At 43.6% G+C, this 23,154-nt stretch overlaps 1 protein-coding gene across 1 annotated transcript in view; it reads left to right on the top strand.

Moving 5' to 3' along the window:
- The window catches only part of LOC145359024 (uncharacterized), a 100,257-nt gene that overhangs the window by 56,384 nt on the left and 20,719 nt on the right, over positions 1 to 23,154 (top strand). The window contains exons 12-22 of the mRNA XM_080213377.1: positions 1,203 to 1,238; positions 1,858 to 1,908; positions 7,721 to 7,828; positions 9,643 to 9,678; positions 11,376 to 11,438; positions 13,446 to 13,547; positions 15,921 to 15,965; positions 16,769 to 16,837; positions 18,965 to 19,045; positions 19,132 to 19,173; positions 20,352 to 20,397. Of these exons, the coding sequence (XP_080069503.1) occupies positions 1,203 to 1,238; positions 1,858 to 1,908; positions 7,721 to 7,828; positions 9,643 to 9,678; positions 11,376 to 11,438; positions 13,446 to 13,547; positions 15,921 to 15,965; positions 16,769 to 16,837; positions 18,965 to 19,045; positions 19,132 to 19,173; positions 20,352 to 20,397 (679 nt within the window). The remainder of the gene's footprint in view (positions 1 to 1,202; positions 1,239 to 1,857; positions 1,909 to 7,720; positions 7,829 to 9,642; positions 9,679 to 11,375; positions 11,439 to 13,445; positions 13,548 to 15,920; positions 15,966 to 16,768; positions 16,838 to 18,964; positions 19,046 to 19,131; positions 19,174 to 20,351; positions 20,398 to 23,154) is intronic.

Genomic DNA, 23,154 nt, shown 5'->3' with positions numbered 1-23,154 from the left:
GTAAACCTCCCCCCCTTTATCTTGAGGCTGTGCCCTCTAGTCCTACTGTCCTTTCTGAGCGGGAAGAGTCTCTCCACCTCTATCCTATCCATCCCATTCATCATCTTATATGTCTCAATGAGATCTCCCCTCATTCTTTAAACTCTAACGAGTACAAGCCTAGTTTATTCAGCCTCTCCTCATAGCTCAACCCCTTCACCTCCGGTATCAGCCTAGTAAACCTCCTCTGCACTCCCTCCAAGGCCAAAATATCCTTGCGTAAGTGCGGCGACCAAAACTGCACACAGTACTCCAGCTGCGGCCTCACCAGTGCCCTATACAGCTGCAGCAAGACCTCCCTACTTTTATATTCAATCCCCCTCGCTATGAAGGCCAGCATCCCATTCGCCTTCCTGACCACCTGCTGCACCTGTAGGCTGGGTTTTTGCGACTCATGCACAAGGACCCCGAGGTCCTTCTGCACCGTTGCATGCTGCAGTTTTTCGCCATGTAAGTAATAGTCCTTCCTACCATTATTCCTACGAAAGTGGACAACCTCACATTTGCCAATATTAAATTCCATTTGCCAGTTCCTGGCCCATTCGCCCAGCCTATCGAGATCCTTCTGCAGACTCTCCACACCCTCCGCACAATTTGCCGTTCCGCCAATCTTGGTGTCATCAGCAAATTTTGACACCATACACTCGGTTCCCTCCTCCAGATCATCTATATAAATGGTAAATAGCTGAGGCTATAAATGGTAAATAGTTGTGGTCTTGGGCAGAGCAGGAGCCATTCCAAGCTGTGAATCACCTGGAAAGGATGTTTTCTATGGTGCATCTGTAGAAGTTGGTAAGATTTGCAGCAGATATGCCAAATTTCCTTAGTCTCCTGAGAAAATAGAGGCATTGGTGTGTTTTCTTAACTATAGCATTCGCATGGAGGGACCAGGACAAGTTGTTAGTGATCTGGACACCTAAAAACTTGAAGCTTTCAACTGTTTCAACTTCGTGCCCATTGATGTAGACAGGGACATTTCCTCCACTACACTCCCTGATGACCAAGCATTTGGTCATCTGACCTAACATCTCCTTATTTGGAAATCTGTCAATGTTTTACCTAATGTTGTTGTGGAAGGCCAATTTACTGTGTGGAAGGCGCAATATAAAATAAATGTTGTTGTTGTTAATGCTGATTAACTCACATCCAAATTATTTTCTTAGGGACAAAAAGGAGAGAAAGGGGATACAGGATCCAAGGTCAGTACCATCAATCTTTCAGAGATTTAATCCATTTTGCATAAAGTTATTGAATGGAAATTAGGATCAAGGGCATATGGAAAAAGTCGGAATAAATGCCTGCGTAAGCAGCATGCTGGAAATCTGAAGTAAGAACAGAAAATGCTGGAAACTTTCAGCAGAGCCGTGTAGAGGAACAGAGTTAACAATTCAAGCCCATATGAGAGTCATATTGGACTTGAAATGTTCACAGTGGCACAATGGTTAGCATTGCTGCTTCACAACACCAGGGATCCGGGTTCTATTCCGACCTTGGGTCACTGTCTGTGTGGAGTCTGCACGTTCTTCCCGTGTCTGTGTGGGTTTTCTCTGGGTGCTCCAGTTTCGTCCTACAGTCCAAAAGACGTGCTGGTTAGGTACATTGGCCATGCTAAACTCTCCCTCAGTGTACCCGAACAGGCAACTCAGAGATTTTTACAGTAACTTCATTGCAGCGTTAAGGTAAGCCTGCTTGTGACGCTAATAAACTTTCAGAATGATTCCTGTTTTATTTAAACCTTGTATTCATTCTCAAACATTGCTGACTCTTTTCTGAATTAAAGAATAATGAGTTATTTAGCTGACCTTTCTGTTTGCCTAGGGTGAGAAAGGGCAAGAAGGACAACGCGGGATTGGCTATTCTGGAGCCAAGGTAATGCTGACCATTGAATGGACATTTCCTGGTTATTAATAAATGTTAGGAAATGATTGTGCTGATGAAACTGGGGAGTAATTAAATAGAGTCTGGTTTATGCTGGAGACAATGTAGAGAATAAGAAATACACAGAATGAACTGTAAAGTTAACTCTTCTTTTATTGCAAATATGCTGTTGTTTCCCTCTTGTTACGGAATGATAATTTATCTTAATAACATCTTCAATCTTCAATCAGGAGATGGTTATACATTAACGCAGTGAATGGTGGCTAATGAGTGGGCCACATGATTGAAATTGGGCTTGTTCACTAACTATGACCCCATGATTTGATTTGATTTATTATTGTCACACGTATTGTCACAATACAATGAGAAATATTGTTTCTTCCATGGTATGCAGACAAAGCAAAGCGTTCATAGAGAAGGAAGGAAGAGGGTGCAGAACGTAATGTTACAGTCTTAGCTTGGGTGTAGAAAAAGATCAACTTAGTGCGAGGTAAATCCATTCAAAAGTCTGACGGCAGCAGGGAAGAAGCTGTTCTTGAGTCGTGGTACGTGCCCTCAGACTTTTATATCTTTTTCCCAATGGAAGAAGATGGAAGAGAGAATGTCCAGGGTGACTGGGATCCTTAATTATGCATGAATAAGATTAAATGCAATTAATACATACCGAACATTTGACAACAAGTTATAGAAAATACTTAACTATTTATATAAATAGCACTATCATGAACTTCAAATGGTTAGCAACGAAATGGACATTTACTGGTTGGACACAGAGGGAGTACATGGGCTCTCACAGTCAATGTTGTGTGCAATCAGCACCTACCTCACTTCACTTACCTTTGCTTTACGTGCACGTCACTTCAGTTAAACGGGTAGGAAAAAAGTTACGTGGATGGAAACCAGCAAATTGTGGCAACCCTGCACATGGGCAACAGTCAACAAAATATCTCAGAACCTAGAAGGGCTGCATATGTTCCCTGGGGCTGCGGATTGCCCACTGCATTAATGAATGCCTTGACATGGGGATATAGTTATATGACAAACAAAACAGCTCGTGACAGGGGCTGAGGCCATTTAAGGACCTCTCAGTAATCCAGTACTGGTTTTCTATTATTCCCAGTATCACTTCACTGCTCTTCACTGGACTCTCCAACCTCACCGTGTATAATAGAACACTATTCTCCTCACCCTGAATTCCACAAATTACCTTTTCTGGCAGTGCTGCTTCCAAACTACACAACTCCTCATCTCTTACCATCAAAGATGAAGTTGATCCCGTATCTCTTAAAATTTTAACTTCTTTACCTCCTGGTACACATGAGTAAATTCTTTAAACAGATCCTTATCAATCAACTCCTGATCAGGTTGTACATTCTTTTGCACCCCTTCCGCTTCAACTAGGCTTCCCTTTGCCACTTTTAAAAAACCCCGTCACTCCTGTTTTACCACGTCACTCTTCCTAATGCTTTTTTTAAACCACCAACGCTGTAACTTTGCATAGCCTAATTTATTACAGTGAAAACATCAGAGGCTTTCCATTTCTCTTCCACCATCCTGTGTTTCCTTTTTAACCTGAGGTACATTGTCTTTATTATCTCCCACAAGATCTCCTTTATCTTTACCACCTGAAGATTTCTCTTTTCCCCATTTTCTATTCCTTTTGGCTGAAACTGATGTTGGAAACCAAACTTTGATTTATGCACTCATCTGCCATTTCTGCAGCTAACCTCACAGTTTTAACCCTCTGCTCTTCCACATGAGATCTCACTACATCAGGAAGTGAATTTGCTCAGTTTCCTAAACTGTTGTCTGGAGGCTTCTGGCGCTAGTTTATATGCACCTCAGATCTTTTCATTTCATTATACCTCCCAGATATCTCCTCTAATCGTGATCCAAACACCTCATTAGCTGTTTGAATCAGTAATACCCACCTGGTCTGTGGTAATTTCATTTATTTAACCACTTTCTCAAATGAAATGAGAAAAGTTTCTACATCCTTTTCATCAAACCTTGGAAACACTTGGACATATTTAAATAGATCCCCACCAAGCCTTTGACTATGAAGCTGTTGCTGCTTCTCACTGTCACCATCCCTATCCTTTTCCCTTTACCTAATTTAAACCGACATTCATTTTATATTGTCAGTTTCCAAAGTTCAAATCCTCTCTCTTCCTTTTTCTTCTGCTTGGTCCATCCTTTTCCCTTTCCCTTACCTGCAATTCAAGCAGTTTTATTTCATTTTCCTTTTGTTCCTCGCTTTTTCTGCTCAATGGCCTCCCCTTTCTTGGGCTTTCACTATTCTTCCTCTTTCCTTTACTTTAAATTCAAGCTGCTTTAATTCTTTTTCATGTTCAAGCTGTTCCATTTGTTATTGAATTCTAGCCATTTCCAATGATTCTGACTGTGTTTCTGGCCCATTTTAAATGCTATCGCTGCAATTATCTCTCCTTTCCTTATGGAAAAAAAAGTACATGAATAGGATGGGAATAGAAGGATACAGTCCCCGGAAGGGTAGGGGGTTTTACTTCAGTCGGGCAGCATGGTCGGTGCAGGCTTGGAGGCCGAGAGGCCTGTTCCCGTGCTGTAATTTTCTTTGTTCATCAGGCAATGTTTTTGCCAATTCCTAAAGCTTCGTTTCAGTCACTTCTGTAATCCATCTTGCATGACTTCTTCCACCCTCAAGAACTTCTTAGCCTCTGAAAGTGCCATGATTCCGCGAGACTCTCCCTATTTAAACCTGAATACAACACCTGAAGAGAAAACACCAATATGCTCACCACTCAGGGGCCGGAATTCTCCCAAAAAATTCTAAATGTCGAATTTGTGTGAAAGCTGGAGGAATTCACGCTGGTTTTTTTCAGTGGGAGTTCAGAGAAGAATCTCCCACACTCTGTAGAGGCCACCAATGTAAATATCATTTAAAAACCAAGAGACAGGACAATCCCGCTGGAGAGGATGATATCAGCCCACTGAGTAGGCCATTGCGCGTGCGCTGATCCGTCAGCACCGAGATTGGCACATGCACAGCGGCCCTGCACTGATTGCCTCCCGTGTGCTGGGCAGCTCAATCGCTGTCCAGCCCCACGACCCCTGCAAAGTCGGCTCTTCACCCGTCCCCCATGACTCGATCGCTATCTCGCCGACCATTCCTGGGCCCAGACCCATCTCTCCCAATCTCCCCATGACAGTTACTGCTCCCCCCCTGCAGTGCCAACCCCCTCCCCCCCAAGCAGGCTGACTCCCCCTCCTCACCGAGCACACCTTGATTGCTGTCCTCCCTCCTTCCCCTACCAATCTCTGTGCAGAGTGACAGCAGGAAACCCCCCATCCCCAGTGATCGCCTCCCCTCCCCAAGCCCTGTCCCCTTGGCACTGCCCCATGCCTGATGGGGAGTACCAACGTGCCTCTGGACATTGCCCCTTCAGCAATGTCAGGGGGCACAGGCTGGCATTGCTTGGGTGCCAGTGGTCAGGGGGCATCCCTGCCACCCAACCCTCTGGGGTGCTGTGATTGCCCCTTCTTCATTCCAGTGGGATCAGGCTGGTAGTTCCTGTTAGTGGGGAGCTACTGTCACTCCCACTGGAGTGAAGCATACTGGCGAGGGGGGGGTGGGGAGACGCTAATGGGCCTGGAGGTTTCAGTTCTGGGCCCACTAATCGCATTGAAATTATATTGAAATAACCATTTAAATGATCTTTGCACCTCCCCGTCGAGTTCCAGCCTGAAGCAGATGCTAGCAGGACAAGAATGTGCACATGAACCCCATAAATCAGTCGACATGAGAATTGCCCAGCCCTAAAAAAATTAGCACAGAGGGATGGGAGAATTGCGGCCACTGTCTTTGAGTTCAATAATCCCAAATCAATCAGGAAATATAGATTTTAATCCCGCAAGAGATTGTTATGGCTCAGGTTAGAAACTCCAAAATACTTTATGGAGCCTGCCTGGATCACAAGTTTTTGCATCTCGAATTTGGCTAGGGTAAGCATGATGGGTTTCACTTCAGATATGATTCAAATGACCCACTAGGGAGCTTTTACCAAACCAAGTTTAATTAAGAATATAGTTAACATGTATGGAAAGAAAATTAGCAGTAATTTTTATCAATTACAAACAAAAACAAATCAACCACAATAATGTATAATCCTTAACAAGTATATCTAAGATGTTCCAATCAAACTGAAACCTTTCATCGATAAAACCCTTTAAACATGTTCAACACAACAAATCAGCTCACGTGATTCTGGAATTGAGCCCTTTGTTTGAAGAATTGAGTAGTCCTCCTAACACACCCAAAATAGTTTGAAGTTAGAACAGTCTCCCAGAACCCTAGGTAGACTCTGGTCAAGCCACCAACAGCAGATTCTCCCCTTTAGAAAGGCAAGACCTTGTTTTCAGATAACCAGCAGAATTTGCAAATGAAATAGGGAGAGGAAGAAACACTTTTTCCTGCTTGCTGTCCCTTCTAAAACTAAAACTCAAACTGCAGCCAAAACAAAAAAAAACCTTCAATTTCCTTGGAAGGGAAAAAAAAACCTGTTCAGAACCCATGACCTTTTCTCCTCTCAATGCAGGGACATAAAACTAATCCCAGAGTAAATATAAACAACTCCCATTTAAGCTACTTAAGGAGCTATGAAAGGATTCCTCATAGCTAGCCCGACAACTATGACACCAGCTAAGGCTGTGAGCTGCAGAGAGCATGATTTAAAAAAAACTCTTAAAGGTACACTAACATCACACTCATTTTGCCAATCTTTCCCAGAGTGCCCCAAAGTAGTTTACCATCAATTAAGCATTCTTGAAGCTCAGTCATTGTTGTGATGTAGGAAACATGGAAATCATATTATGCACAGCAAGATCCCACAAATAGCACTAGGAATTGGAATGGGACTGACTGAAGATTATTATTTACAGTTGGACATTTCAATAGTGAGGGAGGGAGGGAGGATGTGTTGGGATTAGTATAAACTGGACTCTGAAATGGGCCCCTGAGAGGAAGGGAAGAATTGCCGCCCGCAATTCTCCTGTTTCATCCCTGATCCAATTACTTCCCTATGAAAATTCCTATTTTCATCTGTCATGTAGAAAGGCTTGCATTTATGTGGTGCCATTTATCTCCAGAAGCCCCCCAGCGCACTCTCGAATCACTTTGGGGAGTATCCATTTTGTAATGCAGCAACTGAGCTGCAGATAGCAAGATCCCAGAAGCAGCAAGATCACAATGTCCAGATAGTCCATTGTAGAGATTGTGATTGAGGGGTAAACATTGACTGCAATGTCAGGCACAACTCCCCCACAAATAGGGCCACAGGATCTTTTACCCCACCTGAGAGGGCAGGCGGGACCTTGGTTTAACATCTGATCTGAAGGATGGCATGTCAGGCAGTCCAGCACTCCCTCGGTACTGCACAGGAACATCAGCTGAGATTTCGTGCTCAAGTTTCTGAAATGGGCCTTGAAACCACAACTTCACACAGAGGGTGGTGGGTGCCTGGAACATGCTGCCAGCAGGGGAGATCATGCAAGCAGAATAGATAGTGATTTTTAAGGGGCGTCTGGACAAATACATGAATAGGATAGGAATAGAGGGATACGACCTCCGGAAGGGTAGGGGGTTTTAGTTCATGTGGTCAGTGCAGGCTTGGAGGGTCAAAGGGCCTGTTCCTGTGCTGTAATTTTCTTTGTTCTTTGTTCTAACTCCCATGGTTTGGAGGCAGGAGTGTGACACACACACACAGCACAGCACAGGTTTGGAGGGCAGTGAGTTATCTGACTGAATTATATGTTTTGGTGTTGACAGGGTGAAAAAGGTGACCTTGGACTGCCAGGGCCCCGAGGGCCCCCAGGGCCCCCATCACCGTGTGGTTCAGGTTATCCCTGTGAAGACGACATTGAAAGTGGCAAAAAGGTTAGTCTTAGTTCAGTACTTTCTCTCAGTAACATTTCCCGATATATTGTTGATTATTTTGTTCCCTAAATCTCCCCATCCCGTCCCAAACCCCTTAGCATAAATTGGAACATTCTTTAGCCAAGATGGCAAACTGCCAAAACCCTTCTAAAGTGTTAATAATCTGTAGTCTCCACCTCAGAGGAGCACAATCAGTCAATGGATCTTTTGCGGTGGCACAGTGGTTAGCACTGCTGCCTCACGGCATCAGGGACCTGGGTTCGATTCCTGCCTCGTGTCACTGTCTGTGCAGGGTCTGCACCTTTTCCCCGTGTCTGCGTGGATTTCCTTCGGTGCTCCGGGTTCCTCCCACAGTCCGAAAGACGTGCTGGTTATGTGCATTGGCCGTGCTAAATTCTCCCTCAGTGTAACCCGAACCTGGTAACAGGGGGATTTTCACAGTAACTTCATTGCAATGTTAACGTAAACCTACTTGCGACATGAATAAATAAACTTGTAAAAACTTTTTCACTTTAAGTCTTAGCCCCCATATCTGCTGCCCTTGTCCTCCTAGGTGGTGGAGGTTGCGGGTTTGGAAGACAGGGGAAACCTTGGTGCGTTTGCAACTAAAATATTTATTTACACCAGCTGGTGATGCTTTTCAGTTTTGAGGGTGCATCACACGGAGAGAGGGCAGAGCCATCACATTGAATATCCTCAATGAGAGGGGCCTGCCAGTTCCACCTGCTTTGACTGTTAACCAGTCTCTCAGCCCACTCCAAAATCAGCAGGCAGAACATTGACAGGAACCAGCTAGTGAATAAGGCACCATCATTTCTGGCCCATTATTGCGTCATTCTTTCCCAGTAACTTAACCCCACTTGGCAGCACATTGCAATGTTCCCCTAAAGCCCCTTAGGAAACGTTTAACACTGCGTGCTAATCTCATTATGACCCTGGTTTTCATTTTCATGTGGGAGCCGTTTTTTAAAAATATATTCTTTCAGGGGGTTTGAGCCTTGCTGGCTGGGCCAGTATCTGTTGCCCATCCCTAATTGCCCTTGAGAAGGTGGTGGAGAGAGACCTTGCCTCAAACCACTGCAGTCCCAGTGTTGTAAGTACACCCACTGTGCAACTAGGCCATAAGATATAGGAGCAGAATTAGGCCACTTGGTCCATCGAGTCAGCTGCGCCATTCGATCATGATGATATGTTTCTCAACCCCATTCTCCTGTCTTTTCCCTGTAACTTTAATCCCCTTACTAATCTGGGAATCAGCCAGGGAGTCCTGGGATTTTGACCTAGCAATAATGAACCAACAGTCATATAGTCCCAAATCAGGATGGTGAATGGAACGGAATGGAACTTGCTGCTGGTGGTTTTCCCCCATATCTGCTGTCCTTGTCCTTCTCGGTGGTGGAGGTCATGGGTTTGGAAGACGGGGGAAGCCTTGGTGCGTTGCTGCACTGCATTCTGTATATCGTACACACTGCAGCCACTGTACGTGGGTGGTGTTTTTCCAGACATTCCCTTAAGGCAGCAGGATGACCTGAACGGTGTACCATTGTGTCTCTTAGAATGGACACCAGAGACCCCTGTACACACAACCTGAGCTTCCTCCTGTCTGCTAACTTTGGGATTGTGGCTGGAATTGAGACATGCGGAAAATGAATCAAATCATACAACTTGCAAAGGAAGTAACTGGGGAAGAAAATCTCTTGTTTCTGTTGGAGGTGATCATTGTTTTCAACTAAATTAGGATGACCATGAAGCTGGAGTCTCTCAATCACATTGGCTCTGTTAAGATTTTAATGCTATTCCTTATGTGGCTATAGGGGGAGAAAGGCGACACAGGTCCTTCAGGTGAACGGGTAAGTTTATTTTGTTATTCTCTCAAATTATTTCGTTCAGACTTTTAATGTATCATTTGTCTCAATTGCACAGACACATGATGGGTGAGATTCTCTGGCCTCCCAGCTGCGTGTTTCATGGTGGTCAGAGGTGGTGTGCTGTTCACTGGCGGCAGGATTTTCCAGTCCCGCCACAGTCAGTGGGATTTCCTACTGAAGGCACCGAAACCACTGGGAAACCCGAAGGCAAGGGTCCACTGCCGGCAGGACCAGAGTATCCTGCTGGAGCAAACAGCCAGAGAATTCTGGCCCATGTCAATCCTTTTGATTCAAAGGCCAGTTCAAATGCTGTAACCATGGTGATTATCCCTTTTAAGGATCAATTGCATGACCCAGGGAACCAATTGGGGAGCAGGATAGGGGATCACCCTGGTAAGCAGGGGTCTCTGTCCCAGAACATTCTTGGGAGTTGGCTGCAGCCACGAGGCTGCAAGCCTATGTACAGCCTTTAAACATGTTGTTGTTTATCCCTTAACCAGTGAACAAAAATAATGACAGTAACCTTGACAAGTAACACATGTCTTGGCAACCTGGTGGTTAAGAGACTATTTTGTGTTGATTGTAAGGTAGATAGTACAAAGAGCTTCTCCCAGCCTTGGATAATTATCTCTGGTCTACAGATACTATCTCTTCATGGTAAACCCGTCAATAATTAGAAAAGATGACAGTGTAGTTTTCTTCTTTAGCCACCGATTTGAGATAGGGGTGATTGGCATTGGAGCAGGGTCTTTGGGGCTACACTCTGAAACTTCTTAGCCATCAGATTACCATGTGTTATGTTACTTTTGAATGATGCAGTCCTACTGTGTGCCAGTGTGGTGTGCCAACCCCAAGTGGCATCGAGCAAGAGGAGGCTGGTTTTTCTTTACACTTGATGATCTTAGTCATGCCTGAGGTGGCTGGAATACTGTTCCAGTTCAAAAAGAGGACTGCGAGACACAATTTTACTTATCTGACGCACAACAGATTGGGTTAATGTTTATGAGTGGCACCACTGACAGTGCAGGACTCCCTTAGTACCTCACAGAAAAGTCACTATTGATTATGTGCTCAAGCGATGGAGTGGGATTTGAACTCACTACTGTAATGACCTCAATGAGGAGGACTACTGACACTCCAGATTCTGTCTGTGTACCTGAAGCGTTCTTAGGAGTGGAGATAAGTTTGTAAATAAAGGGAGTCTGATGAAGGGACATAGGCCTCTGAGGAGATAGTTGAACAGCCTTTTGACACAGAAGCAAGAGTGCTATTACTGAACTGAGCTACACTTAATTATGCATTGCTGTAGTCTTCAATTGTTTAATTATTCTACATTCACTTACATGAGTCCATTCTGATGTATGCTGACTGTGCTTGATTGGTTATGCCTGAGTGTTGGCTTAGAGCTAAAGTGAACAGAAGGGTGGAGGAGAAACTGGGCTGTAAGCCAGAGTGTAGACATTATATTGATTGCAGAGGTAATTTAAAGCGTGTAAATAAGGCTGTTGCATACTTAAAAACTAATGTCATCACTACATTGCACTGACACAAATCAAATGTATAAAAATTACAACAAGCAAGTAGAAACACAATAGTGACTGCAAATATTTCAATACATGGAAAAATCTTGCTCTCTGACTGATAAAACAAAATCTCCTCTTTCTGCCTATCAACTCTAGGGTTTTCCTGGACCGGCTGGACTTCCTGGAATTCCAGGCCCCATTGGACCACCAGGGCTCATGGTTAGTATGAAGTCTCCCAAATTTTCTTTGGAAGTTTAGCCCTTGGCCTCGTGGCTTCACCTTCTAAGTGGCTGAGTTCAAATCTAACTGTGTGAATAGTTGGGGGAATTTTGATTTGCTCTAACAATAAGTTACATCATTCTGCAAAGTTTCATCATGTCAGATGGTGATTTGTTCTCTCCAATGTGCCTGCAGTATAATCCTGACCTTTTTTTCTTCATTCCCCCATGAGATGAGGGCATCTCTGGCAAGACCAGCAATTTTCACCCTTCTCTAATTGCCCTTGAACTGAGTGACTTGCAAAACCATTTCAGAGGGCAGCCAAGAGTCAACCACATTGCTGTGGGTCTGGAGTCACGTGTAGGCCAGACCAGGTAAGGACGGCACATTTCCTTCCTGAAAATGAACCGGATTGGTTTTTCCAACAACTGACAATGGTTTCATGATCATTAGTATTGAAACCAGCTTTTCAACTCCAGTTGAATTTAAATTCCATCACCTATTTTGGGGCATGAATCCTTGTCCTCAGAGCATTAGCCAATAATCCAATGATGTTAGCACTGCGCCACCGTCTGGTAGTTGATATCAAAAAAACCATCCGATTCACTAATATCCTTTAGGGAAGGAAATCTGCTGCCCTTACTCTCAATTGCCCTAAAGGGCAACTAGGGATGGGCAATAAATGCTGGCCAGCCAATGACGGCCATGTCCCACAAATGAATAAATTCCATCCAGGAACCTGATCAAGAACCCAAAGAACATATCCACCCAAGATAAGAGATATGGCGATCTTGTGCTGACTCTTCACTCAGGAGTCAGAGTTCACTGTCAATGATCGAACCACATTGTGTTCATAGAGTCATAGAATCCACAGTGCAGAAGGAGGCCATTTGGCCCATCGAGCCTGCACCGACAACAATCCCACCCAGCTCCTATCCCATTAACCCCACATATTTATCTTCCTAATCGCCCCTGATACCCAGGGGAAATTTATCATGGCCAATCAAACTAACCCACGCATCTTTGGACTGTGGGAGGAAACCAGAGCACCCGGAGGAAACCCACGCTGACATGGGGAGAACTGCAAATTCCACACAGTCACCCGAGGCCGGAGTTGAACCCGGGTCCCTAGTGCTGTGAGGCAGCAGTGCTAATCACTGTGCCACCATGCCGCCCGTGCCAGGTTGATTGAACTCAAATCTCTGAACCTCATTTACAGAAGTTAAACAATTCTTACCCCTCTTAATTGGCAGACTTCACCCTTCCTTGTTGACTTCTGTGCCAGGTGTGAAGATGCCAGCACCATTTGGATCGGGTCTGCTGTCTCATCCATATTCCCTAATGAACAAGCCTAGTGCATGATGAAAGTGACTGTAGCAGATTCCCTATGTTTAACACATACAACAATTTTTTGGTTATATTTTCAACCCTCCATGCAACTAATCCTATACTGCAATGTGGAAGTGCCAGACTGAAGATAGGTGCCTACTTTCCCAAGAGAGAAATGGAAATTCTGATGGAAAGTCAAACGTACCGCCTTAGAATTGAGTCAAGATGGCATTTTAAAAGAATTAATTCGTGGTGCTGGCTAGGCTAGCATTTATTGCCCATCTCTACATAGCCCTTGAGAAAGTGGTGGTGAGCCGCCTTCTTGAACTGCTGCAAGTCCATGTGGTAAATATTCATAAACATTGATGAGAAGTCTAAATCCTTTGAAGGATGGGGGAGTGTAACAACTCTGCAGACAACAAAGTAATTTTATACCATTAAAAAATAAAAACCACGTTGATATCATTAAGAATAAAACCATATCTGTTTTAAGATATTCTTTTTATTTTCTGGCACTCTAAAGGTTTGAAAGCTGTCCAAGTGATTATTTAATCTCTTCATGCATTGGTAATGGAGACTGACTAACAAAGCTGGTTTGAGTATAATTTTCGAGGACAATAATCCAGTCCCTCGTATGTGATAAATCATTTCTTTTTCTTTTCATGATGTGTGGAACAGGGTGTCTGTGATCAAGAATGTGTCTGTAAGCCAGGACCCCAAGGCCCACCGGGACCCCCAGGACCACCCAGTTCCCAAGTGTTTGACACTTCTTTCGATCAGGTAAATGTCATCACACATTTCACTCTCTTACGGATCCACGGCAGCTATTCTGATGTCCCAGGTTTACTTCAAATCAACCCTTTAGTTCAAATCAAGTCAATCAATTGCTCCAAATGGATAGAATAAAAGTTTTTTTCTCTCTTTTTGAAAAAGGTTTTGCATGAAATAAGTCTTAGGCAACTTAGGCTGTGGGTAGGGCCGGGTTGATTGAATTCAAATCTCTGAACCTTCTTTACAGAAGTCAAATAATTCTTACCCCTCTTAGTTGGCGGACTTCACCCTTACCCGTTGTCTTTAATTGGTCAGCGCCCTCAGAAAGATGACTGTTCGGGCATGGAAAATGATTGCAATTGCAGCAAGGCGCAGAGTTGAGTCAATGGGAAGTTTTCCTTCAAGTCATACTTAAAATGGAGTGTTCTTGGTAATAGTGCAATGGGATGTGTCAAATTCACAGCATTAACATCCTCCATCTTTGTATACACATTAACAAATAAACTCAACACTTATTCAGTCCATTTACATAAGAACATAAGAACTAGCAGCAGTGGTAGGCCATCTGGCCCCTCGAGCCTTCTCTGCCATTTAATAAGATCTTTTCATGGATTCAGTTCCATTTACCCACCCGCCCACTATAATCTTGAATTCCTTTACTGTTCAAAAATCTATCTATCCTTGCCTTAAAAATATTCAATGAGGTAGCCTCAACTGCTTCACTGGGCAGGGAATTCCACAGATTCACAACCCTTTGGGTGAAGAAGTTCCTCTTCAACTCAGTCCTAAATCTGCTCCCCCTTATTTTACACAATTATATAGAATTTTAAAAACAAAGTATATTTCATTACAGATTTTTGGCAGGCGTATTAACATATATTAATACATTAAAAAAATTATGTCTGCTTGCAACACCTTTTTTCTCCTATATAATTTAGAATATAAAAAGCCCATGTAAATTTGTCAAAATGCTACCTAATATGAAAACCTCCCTGCAGTGAAGGAGCTATAGCATCACCAATGGTACAAAGTTACACTTATAGTATGATAAGTTTACATAGGGGTTTTTCATTTTGTGGACATAGAAATTTATAATGGAAATATGTAAATAAGAGCAAAAAGCATAGCTTTAAAATTGAGACTGAATTATTTAATATGCCCCAACCTCTATTGTCTAAATCAGCACCCAACTCACTGGATGCTGTGAGGATTTGTTATTTGTATTTTTGGGCAATGTTATGTTATTCTGTAACGAAGGTTGTTTGTCTGCGTGTATAAATAATTTAATTAAGCTGGAGAAAGGTTGATAGAGACAACTTGTCCGGGAGAGTTGAAAGATAAAAGGGGTGAAAGTGCTAAATGCATATATTTACATTAAGAGGCCATGGTAAAATGGATTTATAGGTAAAGGGGTTAGGTTTAGAAATTTGCATTAGATAATAGATAATGACTTGACTTTTCAGTTGTTGATTTTCAAAGGAGAGAAAGGCACATTTACAACTTGCAAAGATCTCATAACTAAACAAGGGGAGGTTCTAAATTTTATTTACACCAAAAGGAGAGGCAGTAGGGATACATGAAAGATTTTATATTTTGAAAAAGTTGAGTTCAAGAGGTATAAGTACAGTGGAATTGAAATTGAAAGGCAAAAAGAATATTGAAGTAGAGTGATTGAGTTGTGTTGGGTGTGTGAAGAAGGCACCCTGAAGATAATTCTGGTAGGTATGAAATCTAAAGCAGGTATTCAAAAACCAGAAAAAAATATGGTTTCAGAAACTCTTGTTTCTGGATTTTCTTGGATTTGCACAGCAGAGTGGAAGTGAGTTTGGGAGATCTGTAATATTACTTTGCTACAGTAACAGCAGTTTTGCCTTGGGTAATATTATTGGATTTTTACAGTTAAACATCTAAAAGGGAATGTTGCCTAGAAGATGTTTACATGTGTTTTCTGACCAAATTGTTTCATTTTGGGAATGTTTTGTAACACTGTTTTAAATGTGTAGCTTTGAACTTGTATGTTTAAATTTTCCTTCCTTCTTGTTAATAATTTTGTTTATTTTTAAAATCCAAGAAGCGATACTGGAATTCTATGCTCCTGGGGTCAGTAGTTTCTTTCCCTTTGTTTCCAGAATACAAAAGAAAAGGGTTATGATCAGTAAGACAAGTTTCCCTCTGGTATTTGATTTGCTCAGCAAATAACATTTGCTCACAACTCCAGGGTATCTTCCCACACAGTTGGGTGTGACAATGCAAATAAGGCATTAGTATATTCACAAGACAGTGAACGCAGGAGTGTTGATGGAATGCTTGGCTGTTGTTTTAAAGGACTCAAATCAGTGTGGAACATTTTAATACTGATTTTCCTTTTTGGTTTTGGCACAGATGCTGGAGAAATTGAGGGGAGAAGTTGGCCTGCCTGGGAGACCGGTAAGGATAGGATTACATTGAACATATGGTACTATAATGGGCCCTTAAGCCTAACCAGTTTTTATGCTGGTGTTTACAACACCAGGTTAAAGTCCAACAGGTTTATTTGGAATTACGAGCTTTCGGAGCACTGCTCTTCCTCAGGTGAGTGGAGGTTAGTTCACAAAGAAATTCCAATCTGTAATTATCTTGCAATTGTGTCTTTGCCCATATATGCTGTGTTTATGAATCTACCTCCACTCACCTGATGAAGAAGCAGCACTGCAAAAGCTCGTGATTCCAAATAAACCTGTTGGACTTTAACCTGGTGTTGTGAGACTTCTTAAAGTAAATAATACATTGGTTTATGGTGCTTCTATATCCTTTTTGTAATTAGACAAACAGTATTGCACATAGCACTCTAAGTATGATCTGAACCAAGGTTTAATACAGATTTAACATAACTTCCTTACTTCTACATTTTGAAAAAAGAGGTATGCTTTCAAAGTTTTTGATCTTGTACTCATCAGGACATGTGCAAGAATACCAAATTTCAAAGGCCACAACAATTTATAATGTATGAGGAAAAAGTGCTGATTGGCTGGCAAGTTGGCTCTGACTGGTTGAGACATTGCCATGGTGAATGCAACAGGGAACTTTTCAGTCAGATGCCATCCCTTCCATGAAATATTCAGCTCTCTGTTTCTCCTTCACTGATACCGCCTGACCTGCTGAGTATTTCAAGCAAATTCTGCTTTTATTTCAGGTTTCCTGCATCTGCAGCACCTTACTTTTCGATTTTTGATTCTCTTCCATTTTGACAGGGTCGACCAGGACTGAAGGGGGAGAAGGGAGAACGTGGTGCTTCAGGAGGACATGGGACAGCTCCTTGTGTGAGTCAATATAAATGCTAAATCAGGAAAGTTAGCAGTGGCAAAGGACCATTTAGATTCTTAATGGACTTCAGAATTCCTCTAGAGTGTTAAGCCTCTCAGTTGCAGTCCAGTAATAAAAGATACGCAAGTCCAGCTTCTTCCCAAACTCACTTGATTCTCTTTTACAACGCTGCCTAATTACCTCAACACCCAGTGCCACGTGTAACCCCTTTATATATCCTGGTGGGTGCTATTAAACAATTAACATACAGATTAGGTCTATAGTGGAAGATTGCAGTTAACACATTCCCAATGTAGATACCCAGCTGCACTTCAAATGCTTTCATCAAGCCTGACAGGCCAATAAAGTCTCAGATTAAATCCATATGGCAGATTGATTGAATTGATCTCAGTGTGAATGGTAGTTGATGAGTCAACAGCATCTTTGAATTAGGTTAGTAAAAGCCAGTCAAGGTTCCCTCTCTCTCTCTCTCTCTCCACCTGATGCCAAGGGAGGCAGAGAAGGAGGAGGACCTTCTCATGAACCTGCTCCTGGGCCTGACAAAGCTTGCCATAAACTGGTTCAAACAGCGGATGACCAAAAGGGTTGCCCGATTCGACAGTCTGCCCCTCTACCTTGGCTACATTTGAGGGCGGGTGTTCCTGGAGAGGCAGCTTGCGGTCTCCGAGGGCAGTGTTAATGCTTTCTGTGCCCGCTGGGCACCACAGGGACTGGGGTGCATTATTGACCCCTTTAATCACACTTTGATCGTTATAAGTTTCCTTTCCACTTTGACCTTTGTCACGGGCAATTCCCCTCCTTTTGGGAGCTTCCCATTTTAATTTGTCCCTTCGTTAATTTGATTTGGTTGGCCAAAAAGAGTGGTTCCCTCTCTCTTTCCCTCTCTATTGTCAATTTATGTTTGGTGAATCTATATTTCATATTAATATATAGTTGATATATTTATGGCATTAGTTAGTCATTGTATTGCATCCTATACTTTCATCCACTGTGACACAATGGCTGGGATTCGATGGAGCAGAGGTGGCTTCAACCCATTGACCACGAAGTCAGGGGCTTATTCACCTTCAGCCTGCACAGAAGCCCTATCCAGCTTTTGCACTCGTCAGGCAGTTAAGTGCTGACAGTTGCGGCTTCCACCCCACTGAGGCAGTGTGTCTTGGGTAAGATATCAACTCGTGTCCGGGAGAGGTACTTTAGCAAAGGCCATCGCTTCCAGAAAAATTGGAATTTAAAAAATACCTGTGCAATGGCAAAATGTTTACTTTATCCCAAGCTGCTGTGATGGAGATCTCTAGAAAAGAACATTTCACAATCAGTGGTATTGTACTTCTTGACATTGTATTTCGGAACATCTGTGCGTCTGCTAGAATTACTACCAGTATTGAGAAAGAAGTTTACAACATCAAGATCTCTGGATTTGAAGGGCAGTGCTTGCAGCACAGCTTGCTGCATGTAGCGTTCAATGGTTTAATTGTTCTGTGTTTGATTACATGCAGCTGGTAGCTCAGCAAACTCACTGTGTTTGATTGATCAAGCCTGGGTGTTCAGTCAGAGCTGAAGTAAACACACCACATAACCTGCTAGGAGCTGGGAGAAGCACCGGGCAATTTTGTGATCACAGGGATATTGAAAAGCTTTGTAAATGAAACCCATTGCATGCTTTGAAACCGTGTGTCATCTCTGTACTGCTGCGAAGCAAAATGAGATGCACTTCAATGTGATTGAGACAAAAGATCAGAACCATGTTTATTAGAGTTCTTTGCGCATTTGACTTGTATTGGATTTGTACTGGATGTTACTGGGTGGGATTTTCTGTCACACCCCCACGCCCCCGCCCTGGCATGTTTTGTGGTGGCCTACTATTGGCTGATGGTGGGATCTTCCAGTCCTGCAATCGTAAATGAGGGTTTCTCATCATTTCTCACCTGCTGCCATTGGGTTTTCCAGCGACAGGGGTGTCTTCAATGGCGGGGGCGGTGGCAAAATTCCACCCACTGAGGGCCATCAGAACATGAGGAGAAAATGACTCAAATCCCAAGCATCTTCATGAATTTAACCTTACAGTTTTTTTCATTAACCAAGTTAACACATTATTTTATCTCTCAAATGTTACATTCTAGGGAATTCCAGGTACACCAGGCGTTCCTGGTATCCCGGGACCTCCAGGCCCACCAGGAATTCCGGGATCGTTTTACTACAACGTAAGCCCCATTCAGCAATTCACTCATTTCCATTCATAATGGTGTTTCGATATGTCTAAAGTTTGCTCCTTTCTTGTGCATTGCAGAGAGTTTTCCCTGTTCCGCCAAGACCTCACTGCAAAATACCTGCAAGTATTTGGTTTTAACATCTAATTGAACCGATGCAAGTCGTCTTGATTTCCAATGTAAAGCGAAAGGGACTTTGGATACACAAGGGAGCGAGGGACTTTGTGGTCTCTCTCTCTCTCTCTCTTTCTCTCGCTCAGGCCCAACTGAATTAAAGAATGGGCGTGGAAGGGGCCCGGAACTGGCTCCAGGGGGCACGCTAGTTTCCTCGCACTATTGCCAGTGTCACCATTTTGAGGGAGGGATGTTTCAGGGCTTGGGAAAACAAGCAAGCAGCTGATTAGGCTTATTTGGAGCCTTATTAAAGGTCAGCAACACAGGTCCATTGGGACTTTCCAACCTCCAGGTTTCCTCACACACTCCACAGATGTGCGGGTTACATTGATTCGCCATGCTAAATTGCCCCCTAGTGCCAGGGGGATGAGCAGTGGGTGTTAAATGGATAAGGCCTGGGTGGGATTGGTGTTGGTGCTGGCGCAATGGGCCAAACTGCCTGCTAGTGCACGGCAGGGATTCTATGATTTCTATGAAAATGGTACCAAAAGGTTCGTAGATGAACAGAAAGACAGTACAGAGCAATAGAGATTACAAATAGCTTTCTGTCAGAGAGCAGTCCATCTCAGATTCTGCATTGGCATTGTGTGTTAGTTTGATTCTGACAATAGCACACACACTTGTCTTTGAGTCAGAAAATTCTGCATGGAAGTTGCACCAGGATTCCAGTGTATAACCTAGCCTGACTCGTCAATGCAACATGAAAGGAGTGCTGCATTGTTGGAAGTGCCCGTCTTCTGCCTGTCCAGGTCATTAAAGATCCTGTTACACTTTGCAAAGGTAAGCCGGAAATTCTCCCAGGATCCTGGCTGGCATTCGGTCTCTCAAGCTACATTCCTTATGAAAGAGAGTAACAGGGTGTATGGTTTTTGATCTGCTCAAACCGGTTGCTGGATGACAGTCGAAGTTGGGTCCTCGTGTTTCTCTCCCGTCTCTCTGCAACGTTATCGTTTTGCTTCAGAATTAAGAAATCACATTTGAATGTGTATCTGAGTGCCTTCAGGATCGGAGTGAAAGTTACACAGCTCAATCTCTCCCATCAGTATCTTTCTCATACGTTACTGATCACCACATCACACCCCTTGTTCCTGTCTCCTTTAACAATTTGACATGTTTATTTCTGCAGGTGGATCATGAGCATCACCACAATGGTCATAACTTCAGGAACAAAGGTATTTGTTGCAAGATTGCAGGGGTCTATTTGGACCAAAATTGAAAATATATCACAGCTGTGAATTTTCACTATCGAGGCAGGACTCTTAAGTTGCGAATGTTCCCCGCACATCTGCCTCCATCCTATTAGACCCAATTTTCACTCTGGGGAGGCAGTGGGATCAAGTAGGGCAGATGTTTACTATCCAATTGCCAATGCAGGCTTGTTACCGCCTACAATCAACGTGGGTGCTGTTAGGATTTCTAATCTTTATCGAAGATTAAAAGTTAAAGTCTATTTATTGGTCATAAGTAAGGCTTACATTAATACTGCAATGAAGTAACTGTGAAATTCTCCTAGTCGCCACAGTCCGGTGCCTATTTGGGTCAATGCATCTAACCAGCACATCTTTCAGAATCGGGAGGAAACCGGAGCACTCGGAGGAAACCCACGCAGACAAGAGGAGAATGTGCAGACTCCTCACAGACAGTGACTCAAGCAGTCAGAGGCAAGGGGGATGCTCCTTGGGCAGTGCTAGCCTGAAGGTGGAGGCTGCTATACACTCCTATTCTTCTGGAGGTGGCAATCAAATATTCAACACATAGCTTTGGTAGATCTCTTGGCTTCCGCCACCCATCAAAACCTGACTTCAGCTAGTTATAACCTTGTGGAGTCCGAGTAATTTTTTCAAAGATATTTTTTACTCCATCTTTAAAGTCACAAAGCCAATGCTCAGAGTGGACTGGGGAAGCCTGAACCCATTCCTTGCTTGCTCCAAAATCCAAATTCAGATTCCAATTGAATGCAATTCAAAGTCCCCACAAGGGAGGCAAACAAGATCCAAGCTGATTAGATGAGGTATTGCGCTCCATCTTGGGCTTGATCTTAGCCAAAAGGCCATTGATGGCACAGGATCCCAATTTTCATATTGAAGAAGCATTCTGCTTGAACCTGGCATGCCCTTTGGCCACCTAATCATAGGGCCCTTTCAACATGGAGCCAGTGCATTGCTGGTGTTGAAAGGGCGGTGAGGCAACTGATCCTTTTTAAGGCCTTAACAACAACAGTATTGAGCTGCACTTATATAGCACCTACAGAGTAGTACAAGGTGCTTCACAGGGGTACTCTAGCCCACAATCTGAATTTGACACCAAGCCATATGAGGATCAAATCTGGCCCAACAGTATAGGTTTAAGGAAAGGTAGAGAGATGGAGGGATTCAGGTCGGGAATTCCAGAGCTTAGGGCCCTGGCAGCTGAAGGCACAGTCGCCAATGATAAAGCAATTAACATAAGGACATAAGAACATAAGAAATAGGAGCAGGAGTAGGCCATCTAGCCCTTCGAGCCTGCCCCACCATTCAATAAGATCATGGCTGATCTGTTGTGTCTCAGTTCCACATTCCCGCCCTCTCCCCATAACCCTTAATCCCCTTGCCTATCAAAAACCTATCAACCCGCGTCTTAAATATATTTAGCGAGGCAGCCTCCACCACTTCAACGGGCAGAGAATTCCAGAGATTCACCACCCTTTGAGTGAAGAAGTTCCTCCTCAACTCCGTTCTAAACTGCTCCCCCTTTATCTTGAGGCTATGCCCTCTAGTCCTACTGTCCCTTCTGAGCGGGAAGAGCCTCTCCACCTCTATCCTATCCATCCCATTCATCATCTTATATATCTCAATGAGATCTCCCCTCATTCTTCTAAATTCTAACAAGTACAAGCCTAGTTTATTCAGCCTCTCCTCATAGTTCAACCCCTTCACCTCCGGTATCAGCCTAGTAAACCTCCTCTGCACTCCCTCCAAGGCCAAAATATCCTTGCATAAGTGCGGCGACCAAAACTGCACACAGTACTCCAGCTGCGGCCTCACCAATGCCCTATACAGCTGCAGCAAGACCTCCCTACTTTTATATTCAATCCCCCTCGCTATGAAGGCCAGCATCCCACTCGCCTTCCTGACCACCTGCTGCACCTGCAGGCTGGGTTTTTGTGACTCATGCACAAGGACCCCGAGGTCCCTCTGCACCGTCGCATGCTGCAGTTTTTCGCCATGTAAGTAATAGCCCTTCCTACCATTATTCCTACCAAAGTGGACAACTTCACATTTGCCAACACTAAATTCCATTTGCCAGTTCCTGGTCCATTCGCCCAGCCTATCTAGATCCTTCTGCAGACTCTCCACACCCTCCGCACAATTTGCTGTTCCACCAATCTTGGTGTCATCAGCAAATTTCGACACCATACACTCGGTTCCCTCCTCCAGATCATCTATATAAATGGTAAATAGCTGAGGCCCCAGCACCGACCCCTGGGGCACTCCACTAGTCACCAACCGCCAATCCGAATAGTACTCATTGACCCCCACTCTCTGCCTCCTATTTGACAGCCAATCCCCTATCCACGCTAACACCCTACCTCCAACTCCATGCCCCCTGACCTTCTGTAATAACCTCTTGTGAAGGACAAACAGGAGTTCAGAATTGGAGGAACAACAGAAAGCAAAATCGATCTCATTGACTCGATTTGGAAAACGTCCAAGTGGACACTAATTTCCTCAGGCATTGTCCTGCTTCATGAAATCCAGGAGGAGGAGAATTTTGGAAGAAATTTATCACCTCAACTTAAGCGTATTTGCCAGAAGGTTATTGATGAAATACTGCACTCCTTTAAGTCCTTCCGTCTGCCAAATATTGTTTACAGCAGCTCAAACCCCAAGTTGATGAATAAATAACTAATTCATAACCTTGTAACAGGATGCCAAATCTTGAAATTCTAC

The sequence above is a fragment of the Carcharhinus amblyrhynchos genome, chromosome 27 (genome assembly GCF_965287045.1).
Source record: "Carcharhinus amblyrhynchos chromosome 27, sCarAmb.v2.hapA, whole genome shotgun sequence".
Classification (NCBI taxonomy): Eukaryota; Metazoa; Chordata; class Chondrichthyes; order Carcharhiniformes; family Carcharhinidae; genus Carcharhinus; species Carcharhinus amblyrhynchos.
The sequence above is the reverse complement of the archived record's forward strand: the minus strand, read 5'-3'. Positions and strand labels throughout refer to the sequence as shown.